This window comes from Meriones unguiculatus, chromosome 2, assembly GCF_030254825.1.
Source record: "Meriones unguiculatus strain TT.TT164.6M chromosome 2, Bangor_MerUng_6.1, whole genome shotgun sequence".
NCBI classification, from domain to species: domain Eukaryota; kingdom Metazoa; phylum Chordata; class Mammalia; order Rodentia; family Muridae; genus Meriones; species Meriones unguiculatus.
Window position 1 is genome coordinate 50,208,711 of NC_083350.1, and position 20,207 is coordinate 50,228,917.

The 20,207-nt window shown below is 41.9% G+C and overlaps 1 protein-coding gene and 1 pseudogene across 7 annotated transcripts in view; both read right to left on the minus strand.

Moving 5' to 3' along the window:
* LOC110557101 (protocadherin gamma-C4) overlaps positions 1-20,207 on the minus strand; it is a 188,042-nt gene that overhangs the window by 124,786 nt on the left and 43,049 nt on the right. The window contains exon 1 of one of the 7 annotated variants that reach the window (XM_060377389.1): positions 7,775-10,356. The exons of 5 other annotated variants lie outside the window; for them this stretch is intronic. In XM_060377389.1, coding sequence (XP_060233372.1) covers positions 7,775-10,195 — 2,421 coding nt within the window. In that variant the 5' untranslated portion in view covers positions 10,196-10,356. Of the gene's footprint in view, positions 1-1,161; positions 3,815-7,774; positions 10,357-20,207 lie in introns of those variants that run through there. One more of the 7 variants, XM_060377388.1, reaches the window with a different exon arrangement.
* On the minus strand, positions 11,331-11,421 carry LOC132652660 (small nucleolar RNA SNORA40; annotated as a pseudogene).

Genomic DNA, 20,207 nt, shown 5'->3' on the forward strand with positions numbered 1-20,207 from the left:
TCTGAGTATTTTAAGGAAGATCCTAAAATTAACTTTATTAGGCTCTATTTGAAAGTCTTCTTTATGCCCTGGAGATCATTAAACACAGGTAAGCACATAGTTAGATGAGGCCATACTCCAGGAATCTTCTTGGGGAATCTGCCCATGAGCAAACTCAAACAGTATATTTGGTGCAGAGTAAACAGACAATTGAAAAACTGACTGGCTAGGGGAATAGGTTACAGATTCAAGGCCTCCCTTTACAATACACTTAGAGCTTTCTGAAAATGTAGTTTAAAGGTAGGGGACCTTACAAGGTACATCCCCTGGAGGAATAGAACTCAGTAAATAAGATAGGTTGACTAAACTTTTCCTATTTAATAGTGTAATGATGAAACAATATAATAAAAGGAGTTAGGTTTTAGTATTTGTTATTCATAAAAAGACCGGTTCAGATATTTTTTTGTTTGTCTGAAGTGCTTTAAAACTGCAAACACTGCCAGCCTAAAAGCAGCCTAGCATATAATAAAAGTGTTTGCTTTGGAGGAGACATTCTTTAAATTCTTTAAATTGGAGTTATAGGGCTGATAATAAAAATAAAATTTGTTCTGCATTTTTTAAATGTGACTGAACTTGTAACCCTGGACATGTAATACAAAATCAAATGCGTAATCTGCACTTCTTGGATAATCATTAGTCTGTCTTTGTTCTGTGAAACCTGTATAAATAAGAAGCACCTGACTGCCTATCAGTCAGTGCTGCAAGATTCCCCTGACCATCATGTCTGACTCACCCCCCCTCCCCTCTGCCATCCACCCTGTCAGCAACATACTGGGAAAGTCCCTCCCCCCAGCAACAGATAAAAGAAAAGGGTCTTTTGGAGATGGATCATAGATAAATTGATAGACTTGAAAGTGTGAGAGTCACAGTTTGGATTTCCAGCACCTATGTAAATACCAGGTAGGCATGGTGGACCACCTGTGGTCTCAGAGCACAAGTGATGGAGATGGGGGATCCCAGAACAAGCTGACTAGCCACATTAATCAAATTGGCCCCCTCTGGGTTTCAATAAGAGACCCTTCCTCAATATACAAGGTGGAAAGCAATAGGAGCAGATACCCAGCATCACGAGAGCAACGCACACACACGCAGCATACAGGAAAAGTAACGAAATGAACTCACCTGGATATTTGGGTTTTCACCCTTACATTCTTGAAAATCTATGGATGTTAACAAAGAATCGCTTTTCTCACAGCTGTCTTGGCTGATAAGCGTATCCACGTAGTTGGGCTGCGGGAAGATAATGTGGCTCTTTCGAGAGTCGGCAGTGAGTGAAACCTCATGGGAATATGATTGTAGGAAAGCCTGGACCCCATCTAAACCTACAAAGTGCGAGGCGGGGACGTCTTCCAGCCCACCACTTGAAGCCTGTAGCACGTGTGACTTGTGCCAACGCCACAGTCTGAGAGCCACTAGCACAGTGACAAAGACAAGGAAAACACAGGAAACAGTGGCCACAGCCACCACCAGGTAGAGAGTGATGTCTGAATCATCGGGTTCACTGGGGGTCCTGATGCTGCCTAGGTCTGCCAGAACATCAGGAATGCTGTTGGCCACAGCCACAGTGAGTGTCACAGTGGCTGAGAGTGGGGGTTGGCCGTGGTCCTGCACAGCTACCACAAGGTTCTGTTTCAGCGCATCTCTGTCCAGAAGGGCCCTTGCTGTGCGCACCTCACCTGTGTGTAGACCTACTGAGAAGAGCCCCGGCTCACTGGCTTTGAGCAGGCGGTAGGACAGCCAAGCATTCGGGCCCGAGTCTTTGTCCACAGCCACCACCTTGGTCACCAGATATCCAGGCTCTGCAGAGCGGGGAGCCAGCTCCACCCCCGTGGAACCGTCAGTGGGGAGGGTGGGGTACAGGATCTCAGGGGCATTATCATTCCTGTCCAGCACAAAGAGGTTCAGTGACACATTGCTGCTGAGAGGTGGGTCCCCACTGTCTCGTGCGGTCACTCTCAGCTGTAGATTTCGAAACTGCTCATAGTCAAAGGATCCAAGTGCATACAGGACACCAGTGTCAGAGTTGATGGAGATATAGGACGACACTGGCACCCCCTGGATGGTGTCCTCAGCTATAGCGTAAGTGACTTGGGCATTCTTGTCACTGTCGGGGTCTTGTGCAGTCACGGAGAAGATGGAGGCTCCTCTGGGATTGTTCTCAGGGATATAGATGGAGTAGGAGGAGTCCGAGAAGGTGGGTGGGTTGTCGTTGGTGTCTGACACGTGAATGGATATGTGAGTTTCTGTGGACAGGGGAGGGATTCCACCATCTGTGGCTTTCAATGTGATGTTGTACACAGACATCTTTTCCCGGTCCAGGTTTTGCGCTGTCACCAACCTGTAATAATTATCAATTGAGCGCTCTAATTTAAAAGGCAGGTTTTCAGGAAAAGAGCAGGTCACCTCACCGTTCTGCCCCGAATCTTTGTCTTGGAGGTAGAAGAGAGCGACCACTGTCCCAGGTGGTGTATCTTCAGGGACTGGGCTGCTCACAGACGTGACAGTCACTTCTGGCGCGTTATCATTCACATCTAAAATCGTGATCAGCACTTTTGCCTTGGCCAGACTACCAGCACCATCTTGAGCCTGAACTTCCAGTTCATAGAAGCTGGATTCTTCATAATCTAGACCTTTTAAAGTCGACAGTTCTCCTGTAAGGGAGCCCAGATGGAATATTTGTAGAAGTTCTGAGGTAATTTTCCAGAAAGAATAAGTCACTTCCCCATAGACTCCCTCATCCAGGTCGATAGCATTTACTGTGAGAAGTCTTGTACCCACTGGCACGTTCTCAGGGACCGTCGCTTGGTACCGGGGCAGAGAGAAGACTGGCACGTGATCATTCACATCCACCACGGTCACGCGGATGCTAGCGGTGCCAGATCGGGGTGGGTCCCCGCCATCATAAGCCGTGAGGACCAGATGGTGAACCCCCTCTTCTTCTCGATCCAGAACCTTCTCCAGCACCAGTTCTGGGTACTTAGTTCCATCATCTCCACTTTGCACAACCAAGGAGAAGTGGTGACTGGGGCTGAGCTGGTATCTCTGGAGGGAGTTCGTGCCCACGTCCGAATCTGTTGCTTCCTTTAATGGAAACCGCACCCCAGGAGCTGCATTCTCCATTACTTTTATGATTATTTCTTCCGTTAAGAATCTGGGAGCGTTGTCATTAACATCTATTATTTCCACTTCTATAGGGTAAAGGTTCATTTTGTCTTCTACCAAGATGTTAAAGCTCACGAGACACCGCGGGCTCTGAGCGCACAGCTCCTCCCGGTCTATCCTGCCCGCGGTGACCAGGCTGCCGCTCCGCGGATTCAGGGAGAAAAGCTGGCTCTTACCTTTGGAGATGATGCGGACTCCGCGCTCCGCCAGCTCCCGAGGCTGCAGTCCCAGGTCCTTGGTGATATTTCCCACAAAAGACCCCTTGTCTGTCTCTTCAGACACGGAGTAGAGGATCTGTCCTGCCCAGGCCTCCCACTGCGTCCCCAGGAGGACGGCGAGCAGCAGGAATCCTCTGTAGTCCGCGCCCCTCTGCCCAGGCGCCATTGCTGTCCTGCGGGTCTTGTTCAGACCCTGAGAGGTCTCGGAATGTGTTTCAGAACCCAGGTGTGTCTACCCAGACCCCCAGCGTGGGGAAGAGAAGCCGGGAAGGCAGCCGAATAAAGGCTTGAGTTTGGTGCAGCTTGGAGGAGGGCTGTCCTTTCTTTGTGCTGTAAACTCGGTGGTTCTGAGCTCCGGCACCACCTTCTCCAGGCTGGTGAACAGCGGCACGCAGAGTCCTCACTGAGTTACTGCACCGTCTTGAAGCAAAATGAACTGATTTTACAGAAAGCTGTTTAATTCTTCAAAGTTTCCGTTTGCTTAAATTTCTTCACTCCAAACACCACGGATACATTAAAGATACATTTTAAGGCACTGAGTATTTGATAAATCCAAATACGTTTAAGACAACCTCTTTCAGGAAGCAATGTTGAAATTACACTCTTGAGCACAAATTCACATTTTAAACGTTATTTAAATCTATATTGTAAATCTATACTGCAAACATATTTCCATATAACATTTTACATTCTCTGTTGATGAACCATTTATTTGGAGCTCTGTTCAGTTTACTTCTTGTAAAAAAAAATGTAGGTGTTTTACAATGACTCTTTCTGCTAGTTTATTCTTTCCTCTGACAACTGTCCTCTCGACATTGTTTTATCAGAAATGGGTGTTTTATGCAGATGGCACATCAGCCAGGCGACCCTGTGAATTTGTTTCCACGAGGAGTCAAAATCCAGTAAATGGGCAAACCCTCTGACGGCTTAGCTTGGTACAATTATTTGTATGGTAGGTTGATCAAAACATTTCCTTTAGTCCATGATTTTCATATGTTTAATAGTTGATAAGTTCTGCAAGTTTTCTACAGTAAATATTTCATTTATTCAAATTAAATGGTTACAAGAAACTCAGATGAAAGACTAAAATAAACTAGGCATTTACCCATGAAACCCAATTAGCTAGCTTTGGCAATGCTGACATATGTTCAAGATGCAGTTTATAATCACTCAAGATTGGTGATAAGGTAAAATGGCTCTTATCCTCTCAGAGCTTATAAAACAATCATTTTTGTGTAGGATGCCATTAAATTCACACTACTACATAGGACCTAAAATGTTTAAAATTAACATTGAATTAAAACAAAAGAAAAGAATCATATCATCAGTGTTCAAACAAATCAGATTTGAAAATTCATGATTGGAAATGAACACTTTTATAACAACTATAGAAATGTAATTGACACAATATTGACTTAGGAAAATATGTATTACTCCTAGCTTCTTATTTAAAAGCCAAACTAGTCAGGTATGGTGGTAGTCTAACACTTGAAAGGTAGAGGCAGGAGGATCAAAAGTTTAAGGCCAGCCTGGGCCACACAAGGATTTATAGACTACACTGTGCTGCATAACAAGATCTTGTCAACAAAACAAAACAAAACAAAACAAAACACCCCAATAGTCTTGTTTTTCTTTTCCCTTTTTTTCTCTTTCCCTTTTCTTATCTATTTTTCTTTTTTTCCTCTTCCCAGTCTTTCTCCCTCCCTCTTGGTTTCCTTCTCTGTTGTAGTGTTTAAACCAAGGGCTTCAGCCACGCAAAGCAAGCTCTTGTTTTTTTTTTTTTTTTTTAATAGTGCTGAAGACTGACACTGGGGCTTTATGCATAGTTGCCAAGTACTGTTCCACAGAGTTGGATTTTCAGCCTCTTAACTTATTTTTATTATTATTACTGTCAACATGGGGTTACAAAGGAAGCCTCATACATTTTCAATATGTATTCTAAGTAAGGTTTTTATTACACATGCACACTAAATTCCAGCATATAAGTAGCCAGCACATTCTAGTGTCAAACCAGTGAATCTTCTAACTCAGAAAAAATTTAATTGTTCAACAACTGGAAATTTTCGGATCTTCTGGATTTTGTGAATTCCCTGGCTATCAGTTCTACCCCTTCCCATTTGAAGGCAGCTTCCTGCTATGTAGCCAGGCTAGCTTCAGACTTCTGAGTTTTGGAATTCAAATGTGTACCACCACACCTACCTGCTCATCATCAGCTTACTTTGAGGAGAGCCAGTCATAGACTCTCCCACCACATTAGGCATCCCTTTCTTGTTATGCCTTTGACAATTAAAAATTCCACCATTGTTTGCTTGGTAATCCATAACATTTTTTGTATCCTCAGTCATAAAGAATAAAACCAATTCCTCTAAATGAGATCTTAATTTCCTTCAAATGCTTAGATACTGAGTTCCTATATATTAAATGTAGAGTTCCTATATGACAGCTACTTATTTTCTTTAAATGATAAATTATGTAAATTTTCATTTGTACCCTGTTATGCCTCCATCCTCCAATTCATTAGTCAGTCTGTTATTTTTAGAAATATTTCCTATAAGTGATTCCATATTAAAATCTACCAAGTGCTATACTACTTTATTGTTGGAAAAATATTTCACAAAGTTGTGTTATTTCATCTTCTTAGAATTGTGTGAGATAGAAAAACTAAGGTTTAAAAAGTTTAGTATCAATTGGAAGACCACAGAGATTTTCACTGGCTCAAATGAGTGACGAATGGTTCTAAGAATATTTTTCAAGTTTTTTAAGCACCAAAGATTAGACAGTCCCTTCCAAAGGCACCAATGATTTTCTAAAATTAATTTTTCATAAGAAGTACAGAAGGCTGTTTCACTGCTACCATTGAAGCAGCAGCAGCCAAAACGAACCTCATTCCATTTGTTACCTCTGACCGAAGAAAGAACCATAAAGGGCATTTCAATGCACCGTCTAACATTTGGAAGTGTTTTCACTTTTTTCAAAGAACTGAGACAAATATGTAATATTCAAACCATGTTCTTGAGAAAGGATGACACAATAAAGGATGAAAGATCGGCAAAGTGAACCAGCTTTAGATGGCATCTATACCGAACATGTAAAGCAAGAAAATGATAATGGCACATGGTCCACTGGTCACTTAGCCCGTCAAATGGCTTATCATCAAGCCAAAATTAGATAAAGGTCACAAAAAGATTCTGGAACAGAAAGCTAACTTTCACCAAGAAGGACAGGAAAAGGGCAAAAATGGGAAGAAACAACCAAGATGCAGAGATAAAATCAAGATGCACATAACTTTCACTAAGAACTGGTAACAACTGTAGAGTGCTTGCCTAGCATTACAGAGACCTAGGTTTGATTCTCAGCACAGCATAAACCAGGTATGATAGTGCCCACCCCTGAGGCAGAGACAGGAGGATGACAAATTCAAGACAAGCTTGGGATAAGAGAGACCCTGTCTAAAAAAAAAAAAAAAAAGGGAAATAACTCTCATGTGATGAGAATCGCCACCATTTTGGAAGATACATGCAACTGTTAGGTAATATTGAGGAAAATGGAATATTAAGACCTTAATTGTACATAGCAGAGGCTTTCATTCCATGTTAAAGCTTAGAACAGAAATGGCCTAACTGTCCTACAACAGAAAAAAAAATCCCCTGGAAATGGGACATAAAAAATCAAAGGTACAGAAGAAAGAGCTAAACAAATATAGAGTGTGAAATAAGAATTTTCTCATTCTACAATCAAGAAAAGAGACTTATGGGTCTGTTGATAAAAAGGAAAACCCTCAGAATTATATTGTTTTAGTTGCATTTTCATTGCCGTGACAAAAGCATCTTAGACAAATCAGCCTGAGAGGGGGAAGGGCTTGTTCTGACTCCCAGGTTCAGAGGTTCTGTTCCTGGTACCCTGGCTCTGATGCCGTTAGCCTGAACGGCATCAGCGAGGCTGAACACCACAGGAGGAACATGTGGTAGACAAGGCTGTTCACCTCAGGGCAGCAGTAAAGCTCAAGCCCAGGCATAATGTACCTCTTCAAGGTTGTGTCTCCAAGCAACCACTTCCTTCTACTGGGACCCACTTCCACAGTTTTCATCACTTCCCAATAGTCCATCCAATTATGAACCCAACAATGGATGGATCCACTGATGAGATCGGGATCCTTACAGTACAATACCTTTTCAAAAGCTCACTGTTGATCACTTTTATTGGAGGCCAAGTCTGGGATCCCTGGGGGACATTTCATATGTGAACAATGACAAATATGATTCATTAAACAGAGAAAGAAAACTTTATCGATGTTCAAAGAGAGCATTACAACTTCATGTTAGTTTGTTTGTTTTAAATAAAAGCAATGACCTTACCTGATCAAGAGAATCTTCGTCCTTACAAAATGTTAGATCTTCCTGTATCAATAAAGGCTCGTTTTTCTCACAGCCCTCCTGACTGATGAGCGTGTGAGCATAGTTGGGCTGGGGAAAGATCAGGTGGCTCTTTCTTGAGTCTGCTGTGAGGGAGACCTCATGCGAATAGGTCTGCAGAAAAGCCTGAACCCCATCGATACCCACAAAGTGTGAAGTGGCCACATTTGACACGCCTTTCCTTGTGGCCTTCAGCAATCTTGACTTATGCCAGTGGCACAGCCTGAGCACAAGCAGTCCCATAACGAAAGCGAAGAAGATGCAAGAAACAGTGGCCACTGCCACTACCAGGTACATTGTAAGGCCTGAATCATCAGACTTGGGTGGAATATCGAGGCTGCCCAAGTCAGCCAGGATGTCAGGAATGCTGCTGGCCACAGCCACAGTGAGTGTCACAGTGGCTGAGAGAGGGGGCTGGCCGTGGTCCTGCACAGCCACCACCAGACTCTGCTTGAGCGAATCTCTGTCTAGCAGGACCCTTGCCGTGCGGACCTCGCCCGTGTGCAGCCCCACCGAGAAGAGCCCCGGCTCGCTGGCCTTGATGAGGCGGTAGGACAGCCAGGCATTCTGCCCTGAGTCTTTGTCCACCGCCACCACCTTTGTCACCAGGTATCCAGGCTCTGCAGAGCGGGGAGCCAGCTCCACACCAGTGGAACCATCAGTGGGGAGGGTGGGGTACAGGATCTCAGGTACGTTGTCATTCTGGTCCAGCACAAACAAGTTTAGCGACACGTTGCTGCTGAGTGGGGGTTTCCCCCTGTCACTGGCTGTCACCAGTAGATTCAGGTCTCTAAACTGCTCATAGTCAAAAGAGCACAGTGCATACAGGACACCGGTGTTGGAGTTGATAGAGAGGAAGGAGGATAGAGGTGTACCCTGAAGGGTTTCTTGTGCCAGAGAGTAGATGATTTCGGCATTCTCTTCACTGTCAGGGTCCACTGCGTTTAAAGAGAAGATGGAGATGCCTTTAGCGTTATTCTCAGGGACATAAACAGAGTAGGATGAACGGGTGAAAACTGGTGGGTTGTCATTAATGTCTGCCACATGCAAGGAGATGAGCCTTGCTGTGGACAGAGGTGGCATTCCTTTGTCAGTGGCTGTCACCGTGATGTTATAGGAGGGCACCTGCTCCCGATCCAGTTCTGAATTTGTCACTAATCGAAAATAATTGTCTAATGATTCTTCCAGTTTAAAGGGGAGACTTTCTGAGATGGAGCATGTTACCAGGCCGTTCTGTTCAGAGTCTTTGTCATAAACCTGAAAAAGAGCAATCACTGTCCCCGGAGGCGCGTTTTCAGGGATTGCTCTGCTGCCAGATGTTACAACCACTTCTGGTGCATTGTCATTCACATCCAAGATGGTGATTAAGACCTTTGCTCGGTCTTGAAGGCCTGGCTGATCCCGGGCTTCAACATCCAGCTCATAAAACTTTGCATCCTCATAGTCTAGAGTTTCCGAAGTGGAAATTTCTCCGGTTGAAGTATCCAGGGAGAAAATCTGTGAGATCTCTTCTGTGATCTTCACAAAGGAGTATCTTATTTCTGCATGGACCCCTTCATCCTGGTCAGTGGCATTAACTGTTAACACCCGTGTGCCCACGGGCAGATTTTCAGGAACACTCACACGATAGACGGGCTGAGAAAATACTGGAGCATTGTCATTCACATCTAGGACAGTTACGAGAATTCGTGCCAGGCCTGTTCGGACAGGGTCACCACCATCCAGGGCAACAAGGACCAGATGGTGAACTGCTTCTCCTTCCCTGTCCAGGGCGTGCTCCAAAACCAGCTCCGGGTACTTGGGCCCATGCGCTTGGCTTTTCACATGCACTGAGAAGTGACTATTACTGCTGAGCTTGAAGCTCTGAATGGAGTTCACGCCCACATCAGGGTCATAGACATCCATTAGCAGAAAACGAGAGGACGGAGCTGCGTTTTCAAGAATTTTCAATTCCATTTCTTCCTTTAAGAATCGGGGCGCATTGTCATTAATGTCCACTATTTCTACTTCCACAGGATAAAGATTTAGCTTATCCTCCACAAGGATGTTAAAGCTCACTAGACAGGGTGCGCTCTGGGCGCACAGCTCCTCCCGGTCGATCCTGCCCGCGGTGACCAGGCTGCCGTTCCGCGGGTTCAGGGAGAAAAGCTGCGACCTACCTCTGGAGACGATGCGGACCCCGCGCTCCGCCAGCTCGCGGGGCTCCAGCCCCAGGTCTTTGGCGATGCTGCCCACGAAGGAGCCTTTGTCCAGCTCCTCGGGAATAGAGTAGCGGAGCTGCCCAGCTTCGGAGCCCCACCACCACAACAGATTGAAAAGCAGGAGCAGCTCGTAGCAGAGCGCGCGCCTTTGCAGAGCCGCCATGACTGGCTTGTTAAAAGACTTTCCAGCGGTGGCTGGTAGGAAGAACAGCCCCGCCCCACTTGGTAATCCACAGAATTAGAGGTCAACGTCCTTAAATGGACAGAGACCGGTTGAGAACCATTTCAGGTTAGAATTTCTGCACAGCTTTGGAGTCTCATCCGGACACAACCCTGTTCCCATTGATTTTCTTGCTTGGGTTAGGGAACAGCGACACTTAGAGTCTTAATTTCGCACTGCACCCGTTTTGTGAAACTGGTAGGGGATTTTATTTCTCTTAAATTTGCACTTATGGCATTTTTATTTCTCTCAATAAGAGAATGAACGAAACAGAACAATATGCTCGATTTCAAATGACCTTAGGTGTTCTCTGAAAAATTCTTACTTTTGTGGCACTCTCTCTTAGAATCCTGTACAACAAAAATGGCGTCACACTTTTCTGGAACTCTTGAATCGTCACCTGCATTTGCCCGTTTTCGGTAAGGCCATCGATAATCACAAACACATTGTGAACGAATCTGCGACAGTCTCAGCAAGTAGAAGAGCTGTCATTTTTAGATGTCATTTCTTGTTCCTATTAACATTTAAAGAATGGCTGTAACAAGGCTACATTTGTGTGTGCTTTTAAAAAATGTAAAGGAAGAGAAACGTATAGGATACATAAAGCATTTTTTATTGCAATGGCAATACACTTTCATTTAAGGGATTCCACATATGATTCCTTCACTGTCCATCAAGGTTTAAGATCCTTGAAGATAGCCATTTTTCAAAGAAAGATGCTTAATCCAGTTGTGATATCAGACCATAATTCTATTGTCTCTCCTTGAATTGAAGACACATAATCATGATAACCGAAACGTTCTCCATCGGAGGATCTTTGGCAATGCCTTTAAACAACTCACTTTAGGAAGAAGCATTTTAAGGCAGATCTGCCTCTCATGTGTTGACACTCCACATCTGTTACGGACAAATTCAGATCCTATTCATTCATATCACTGTCAGACTACTAATCTGTACATGGAATATGCCAGTGCCACATAGAAACAAGCAGTCATTCACAGGCATCTTCAACTCAGACCTCATGTTCAAGACAAGCCCCATCATCCATGCCACCATCCTTCTGAGTTATTTTGTGTGTCATCTTCCTTTTTGCATGTATCAAAACTCATACTGAACAATGAGTTTTAGATTGCCAAAGAGAACTTACTTTTGCATTTGTCTTCCATGCCACATAAAACATTTTAATACATTTATTATTGTGTTGTACACAGGATATTTGTGATTGACTACACTCAAAGTAAGTGGATAGTTTAATTTTATAGAGTTGTGTTTAATTCAGGAGATAATGTCTGGTGTTAGGAATTGTAGTGGTTTGAATAAGAATGCCCCCCATAGGCTTATATATTTGATTTCGTAGGGAGTGGCATGATTTAAAAGGATTAGGAGGTGTGGCCCTGTTGTAGTAGGCATGGCCTTGGAGGAAGTGTGTTACTGGGGGTGGGCTTTGGAGTTTCAAAATCCCAAGCCAGTCCCAGAGTATGTCTCTTCCTGTTGCCTGTGGGTCCAGAGATAACCCTCAGCTACAACTTGAATGCCATGTCTGACTTTATGCTACTATGCTACCCGCCATAATGACAATGGACTAAACCTCTTGCCATAGTCATGGTGTCTCTTTGCAGCAACAGAACAGGGACCAAGACAGCAATGTAACCCAGGGTTAAAGTGCTTGTTTAGGATGTTGAAGCCTTGAATTCAGTGCCAAGCATTATGAAGAAGGTAGATGATGTGTAATAAACAATAATGTTGTATGTTACTTTGTTGAAATGTTTTTAGTTGTATTGCTTTAGAATTAACAAAAAATTTATGACCATTTCTACAGAACAGCAATTGCAACACAGACACACTTAAAACAGTTTCTGTACTGTATGCTCCATGCCCAGAAAATTTAATACAATACAATACAACAATCAAGGAATACTTGATCTGCAGTGTTTCGCCTCTAAGTTAATGAGTTTCCCCCTAACTACACATAAAAAAGAATGGATGGAACCATTTGCAAGTTTATTGAATCAGAGTCATGTTTGGGTTGTCTTTAACGGCTGGCACTTTCAGCCCAAAAAGTTTCAACACATAGATCTTGTGGAAGAACATCTTTGGGCTTTGTACTAAGAAAATTAAACTCAGTGGCTCAAGAGCATTAGGCATTTCATCCAATCTATTAGAGGAATATGGCAAAATTCCTTTGTCATAGTTGGGGAAAAGGAAAAACTCCTATGCAGCCTTGGAACAGAGATCAAGCTCAAAACAGACTTCAGTGTCATGCCTAGAGGATTGTCACAGATACAGGGCAATAGCCACAACCATGCTAAGGAGAAAGAGCACAAAGATCAATCACCAGGTAAATCTGGAGCTTGTCTAAGGTTCAGAGAGGATTGGGTAAAAACTCTAGGTCCAGAGGCATCTCTTGCAAGCTGTCTGTAAAGATTACACACAGTGTAGCAGAGACTGGACAAGCTAGACAACCTTCATTTTTCATAACAGCCAGAGGGGATGATAGACTTCATTTTGTCACTCAAAGTATGTCCAGTACAATGTCTCCCATGAGCAATCCTAGGCTGTAGAGTCTCCTCCACAAGGCAGGAGAGGCAGGCAATGTGTTCAGAGTCCATGCCTACCACTGCTACTCTGGTGATTAGGTAACGAGACTCGTTGTGGTGGTCAGCATAACATAGAGGAGCTCAGGACTGTTGTGCTCCAGCAAGAGTTCAGCAAATGTTGGGTGCTGTCACTGAGGTTTCCTGCTAGCATGCACATGCCCATCTTGGCACTGAGGGCTGGAGAATCATGAATGCAAGACTTCAGTGTCTGCTCCAAAGAGTGGTTTCTTATGGTTGTATGAACCCCACTTGGGACATAGGATAATGACCATAGCTCTACATCACTGGCCAAAATGGAGTAGGCTACATGGGTGAAAGGTCCCAAATCAGTATTTGAAGGAGTTACAACCATGATGGAGGCTCTAGAAGAGGATTGTTCTTAGTTATATGAACCACAGGAGGCCTGGTAGGAAACTAAGTGTTGACACAAATGTCTGAGATTTATAGAATAAACTTTGTGCTGGAAGAATGGGACAGATTACATTTGTCCACTGTGATAATGACACTATACTCTGTAATATGCTCTTGGTCTAATGTTCCATTGTTACCTTTTATATATGTGTTTTGAATCTTGAAGTATTATAAGTGGAATTTTTCTTTCATCCAGCACAGAATTTCCCCATTATATTTTGCAATTTACGGTGTAACTTCCACCATCATTTGCTTGTACCTCAATTATGTAGCTCTGTAAATGTTGTTTTTATTTCCTCAGATGGTGGGATGTGTCGGGAGCCGCTCCCGCCATTACAAGATGGCGCCAGTTTCCTGCTTCCTGGTTCTTCTTGCCAAACGTTATCTTGCGATGTACGCATGCGCCACTTTATGCTAATGTAGGTTTGGTTGTTCTCCCTATTGGAGAACACATGCTAATTGGGTTTTGTGTAGAGCACCAATCACAGACGAGCAAGTCACCCTGCTGGCTATTTAAGCAGAGCACGCACAGGGTTTGGGGTCCTTCTCCATCTACTTTCAAGAGCTTCGCAATAAAACTGCTGCTGGACAAATCCTCTGTTGCCGCGTCATCCTTATCGGCAAAGGCTGCGCGCGACAGGGATCAGATGAGAGCCATACCCAAGATTTTCAAATACGTGGCCTGTGCTGATCTCAGATCATTTCTATCTAACTATCCCTATCTCTAGGCCTGGAAGCTTCTGGACAATCTAATATTCTACAAGCCTGGACCTTGAAGACTGTAACTTCAGCCTACATTTGTTAGAATGTTTTCAGACACTGAGACTTACTGCTGAATGAGCTCACTCTTTCTAGTTCTTTCTGAATTCTGAATGGCTGGTTCAACTCAGTTGTTCTGGCCCCAAACTCCTCTCCAAGCTGACTGATTCAAATCAGTTTCTTTCTGCTCCTCACTGAATTGCTCTGCTTGGAAAAACCATCTTGGAAAAAACTTAATTGTACTCAACTGGACTGCACCAAACTGTACTATACTCCTGAACTCTGTTTTTTGCTTTCTGTGCTGCTGTTAAGTAGCTTCTATTTTCCATCTGTTCTCATGAAAGTTGGGCATATCCTATCTCTGACTCATTCTGTCAAGTCTTTCTTTGATTCATCACTTTGTCTGCCCCTCAATTAGATATCATTGATTAAAAGTGTGTGCTAATTTCCAGAAACCAGGATTAAAGGTGTGTAGTATCTGTATTCCAGCCAGAGGAATTAAGAGTGTGTATTCCATTCAGAGAGATTAAAGGTATGTACTAAGGGTGTGCCTGTATTACAGCCTGATCACACAGACCTAGGTCTTTGGATGTGATCCCTTGCCAGAGTAGCCATGTTGCTGGATTAAAATTCCTCTACATCTCTCACCTTTCTGTTTAAGCTAAAAATTGTACAGAGTTTAAGTGTTACAACAGAAACAAGATAAATCACATAAACATAACAGTCTGAATGTCCTTGTGAAGATCTGTTGATGCAATGGTCCTTCATAACTTCAGTCCTGATTATCTGTTCTTGAGCAAATGTCCATTTCAGCACCAAGGTTTTCCAGTCTTCCAGTCTGATGAATGGTCTGTCTTTTTTCAGCCAGTTTGTCGAGCTGATCCTGTTCAAGAGGGATCAGTTTTCTTGAGTCCTGCCTTTCATGTGGAAGCTTTTCTTATTTAGATCATATCTTTATGAATTTTGATGGAACCCATAGTGTTTCATCACTAATGGAAGTATAGGCAACTTCCCCAATGTAACATATTCCACAATTTCCATTCTGATGTTAAAACATCTTTAAAGTATACAGGTTGCTATAATTCAACAGTTTTTTCTACAATCAGAAGCCAATTGAAATCCTGAATATGTTTCAATGGTATGATATACAAATTTTAGTTTCCCAAATTCTGCAAAGTAAAACACACCCATCTGCCAAATTTCATTTCTTTGGGTTTTTCATTCCTTAGGGTTACTTCCAGCAGGTAATTAATTTGATTATACAAAGAACAGTTAGGACATTTTTAAAAACAATGTCTTTGCTTGTTATCAAGTAATAGAAAAGTTTCTCTTTAAACCTTTGCTGTCAACATGGTGATTGTAATAAAATTCTGAGGCTTCTAGCACATTCCCTATTAAAAATTGGTTAATCTCTTCATTTCCTTGTGCCAGTGGATCAGGCAATCCCATATGAGATTGAACATTTGTGATATGTAATGGATAATTTCTGTTTTGAAGTCTGTTGCAGTTGTATAAATAATGTCAAATTTGAATTATCAGGAACAAGTTCAGCAGTTTCTATATGTAACACAATCCTCTCTGCATGTTGAGTCAGCAATTATGTTGGTAGATTCAGAAAAAGCCAATAAAACCACAATAATTGCATATAGTTCTGATTTTTGAACCAAACATAGGGATTTGAATTACTTTACCTGTATTTCTTGACTTATAGCCTGTTCTTCTTGATGTATTTCCATCAGTATAAAATGGGGGAGCTCAGAAATTGGTGTCCCATTCACTATATGTGAGGAATCCAATTAGTTCTTTTTTACTAACTGGGTTGCTTGCTTTGGTGATATTTGTTATTAATTTCTCCCAAATAGTTGCTACAAGTTCTTTGACAGTCTTCATTAATTATCCATAATGAGGCAATTTCAGCATTGGTATAAGGCACTATAATCTCAGCTATTCCTGCAAATTGATAAAGTCTTATTCTTCCTTTCATAATTGAGTCAGAAACCTTTTCAACATTTTTAGTTTTTTTTTTTTACTCTGTTTATATGCTAAGAACATCTGTTCTAAAATATTGTCTTCTTTCTTCATAATGAGTAAGTAGTAGAATGAGTAGTAGTCAAGATAACTAGAATACAGTCAAGTTTGGGATCGACATTGTTCACATGTGTGTCCTACAATTTTTTCTCTGGTTCACATGTGTCTCCTGCAATTTTTGCTCTACCCAAGCCAACTCTTTCTCTGCTTCAGCTGTTAACTGCCTAGGACTGTTTAAGTTCAAATCACCTTGCAAGGTATGAAACAAATTACTCAACTCTTGAGTGGTCAATCCAATGTAGGTTGTAACCAGCTAATAGCTCCCAATAATTTTTGAAAGTCATTAAGAATTTGTAACTGATCTCTTCTGATCTGTACCTTTTTTGGTTGAATCTTTTGTTGACTTAATTTAAAACCTTGATAGTTGATAGAATCTCTTCTCTGTACTTTTTCAGAAGCAATTTGCAAACCCCAAATAGATAAAATCCTTTTTGCTTTATTAAACTTCTCTCTAATGTATTTGCATCAGAACTGGACAACAAGAAATCATCCATATAATGGTTAAAAGATAGAGAAATTGGTTAATGGTTAATGGATAGAGAAAATTGTTTACAGATTATTTCTAGAGGTCATACAAAATATTGACATAGAGTTGAACTATTTAACATTTCTTGAGGAAGAACTTTCCATTGATATATTTTCACAGGTTGAGCATTACATTATAAGTAGGTGCTGTAAAAGCAAATTTTTAAAAATCTTGCTCTTGTAGGGGGATAGTAAATAAGCAGTCTTTTAAGTCAATTATTATTATAGGCCATCCTCTTGGTAATAGAAAAGGGATGGAGATTCTAGTCTGTAATAGACCTGTAGGTTGGATCACTTTATATATGGCCCTTAGGTCAGTCAACATCCTCTAATTTCCAGATTTTTTAAAATGACAAATACAGGAAAGTACCAAGGACTTGTAGACTCTTCTATTGTATTGAGCTTCCAGCTGTTCAAGTGCTTATAATTTTTCTTTATTCAAGGGCTACTGACTGGCCCACATAGGTTTGGCAGTTAACCATTTTCAAGCTAGAGCTATTAGTTTCCTGATACCTCCAGAATTTAGTAGAGCAGCTCTGCCCTTGATTGTTGGGTTACTTGTGGCAAAGTCCAGAGCAGTGTTGCCTTTTGTAGCATGCATTAGGTTTCTACTACTGAGTTAAAACAGTTAAAACAATGTACATTTTGAATCTGCAATTATTGGCTATTGCTTGTCCAACTACATAGCTATTAGGGTCAATATCAGCAATAGTTCTAAGCCCATCCATGAGTGGTGAAGGAGCTTTTAAAGGTCTAAGAACTTTCTTTACATTCTGCATTTGCATTTTTGAAAGCTAAAGGTTCAATTAATACCTGTCTCACATCTGGATCGGATATTGCCCTGTCCATAGCATATGTTAATCTATGTAAGAAATTAGCAAAAGTCTCTCTAGGGCTTTGCATAATCTTTGTGAATGACATAGAACTTTTTCCTCGTTCCTCTACCTTATTCCAGGCTCTTAAAGCTACTAAAGTACATTGTATAATAAGAGTCATTTGCAACTGCTTTCATAAATCAGCATATTGGCCTTCATCTAAGAATTGGTCTTTCATGATATTAACACCTTTATGTGTATTATGATTTTTCATAATTGCAGCTTCTTACCGCCATGTCAGCCATTGTAACTGAGAACTAGCTTCCAGTATAGTTACTGTTAAATCTTTCCAGACTTTGGGGATAATTCTGTTTTGGGTCTTTAACATCTGTCTCACATAGGGTGGGTGCATCCCATAAGCTACTGCTGATTCTTTAAAATCTTTGAGATTTTGTATTTTAATAGGTTCCAGGCTAGTTGTTAATTTTGTGACTTTTTACCATTTTCTTGCATTTGTTCTTAGGTAACTGAAAAAGGTAGCGGGGTTGGTTGCTTTTCCTCAGTTTTATTAAGAGGTGGCACCATAGGTCCAATGGGCCATCTATTTTGACCCTTAATTTCATTAGGTACCATAGGTACTTCCTTGTGTTCTTACTTCCTTTGTCTCTTGTCTTCAAGCCTTTGTACTATCATAGCTATTTTTTTCTGAGGTTTTTTTTTTTTTTTTTTTTTTTTGGAGAGAAAATGTATCAAGATTGAAGCTGAAAGTAGGGAAGGGTTTACTCCAGTGGTCACAGTTACAATAAGTACTGCAATGGCTTTTTCAAGTAATGTTGAGTTGAGAGGATCCTCATCTCCTATTCTTGATCTTAAAGGATCTCTTTTTAATGCAGGAAAAGTTTTTATATAATTAAAACTGTCTTTCAGGGTGGCTTACTCTGTTCCCTGTCTTAGAAGCTCCTGGATCACTCCTTGCTGCTTTTATTTCTGTAATTTGATGTCTCAGAGGCTCCTGCATTGTTTCTTGTTCTGGGCTTGAGGTTCCTGCAACTCACGAGTCCCCCAAGTCTCTCCGGGTGTCCACCAGAACTCAAAAAACTGATGCTTCCTCTGGAGATGAGCCCAGGTGAATTTTTCCTCTGAGGCTTTCTGTGAGATGTTCTCTGCTTTCTGAAACATTGGTAGGCTTTCTTCTTCTTCAGTCACATTAGGTGCCAGGTATAAATGTTCTTATTTCTTCATGCTTTCTCTTTCTCTTTCTCTCTCTGTGTGTGCTGCTCTTGAGTAGCTTCTCCTTCCTGTCTGTTCTCATGAGAGTTGGTGTTTCCTATCTCTGACTCATTTGGTTAAGTCTTTTTTTTTTATTTATCACTTTGTCCCTCAATTAGACATCAGTTTGTAATTAAAGCTGTGTACTAAATTCCAGCCAGAAGGATTAAAGCTGTGTCATATCTATATTCCAGCCAGAGGGATGAAAGGTGTGTACTAAGGGCCTGCTTGTATTCCAGGTGGATCACACAGACCCAAGTCTTTGGATGTGATCCCTTGCCAGAGTATCCATGTTGCTGGATTAGAACTCCTCTCCATAGCTCTCCACTTCTTCAAAGGCCAATTATCCACCAGTAGTGCATTTACCCTTTTACTGTTTAGCTTGAACAGTTGTCTAACTGCATTCACTATCAGCAGTGGTAAAAGAATAGGTGTTCTCTTCACTGATGATCTCATCTGGGTCAGCCACATCATTTTTAGTATTTAGGAATTAGAAGACGGGTTCTCTGAAATGCTGATCTTGTATAAGTCTGGGTTAGACTTTGGGGAAGGTTGTCATTTTTATCTATCATAATTCCCTTATCTGGGTAGTGTAGCATCTGGGTGTTCTGCCTCTGTCCACAGTGGTGAAGATCAGGTAGTGTCAGGAATGTTCTTTTCTGTTCAGGGGCACTCTCCATACAAGTAACATCTGCCATCTGGGTTCTTCTTTTGGAAAAAGTGAAGTGTGGTCTGGGCTAAGGCAGTGTGGTGGCTTGAATAAGACTGAACCCCATAGGTTCATCTTTGAATGCTTGGGGAGTTGGTAGAACTGTTTGAAAAGGATTAGGAGGTGTGACCTTATTGGAGAAAGTATGGTGTTGTTGGAGGTGTGGCCTTGGTGGAGGAAGTGTGGCTTTGTTTAAAGAGGTGTGTCACTGGGGGTGAGCTTTAAGGTTTCAAAAGTCCATGCCATTCTTAGTTAGCTCTCTTTCTGCTTCATGATTGTTGTCTCAACATTTAAGCTCTCAGCTACGGTACTGCCCACCTGCCTGCTGCCGTGCTCTCTACCATGATGATCAAGGACTCCCCCTCTGAAACTGTAAATCCCCAATTAAGTTTTTCCTATTTAAGTTGCCTTGATCATGGAGTGTCTTCACAGCAATGGAAGTAACCAAGACAGGCAGTATTATTGCAATCGACAGACATCTTTATTAGTATCTTGTAAGGATTCTGAGACAAAGGTGGGTTCAGGTAGTTCCAGTTTGATGATTCCCATTTCAGCGATATTCCTGCTAATGTCAGTGGCTTTTTGTTAAGATCCTTGGTCAGCCCACTTATATGATAACAGTTTAATAGCTTTTTATCAGTCATTTTGGATTCCAATATGCAGGTTGATTTCTGACCATACGTTTGCTCTCACTCTGTAAAGTTGCTCACAGGTAAATCATCCTCTGTGTTTAAAGTATTTTCTCAGCATTAACCCACTGATTATGACAGCAAATTCTGCAT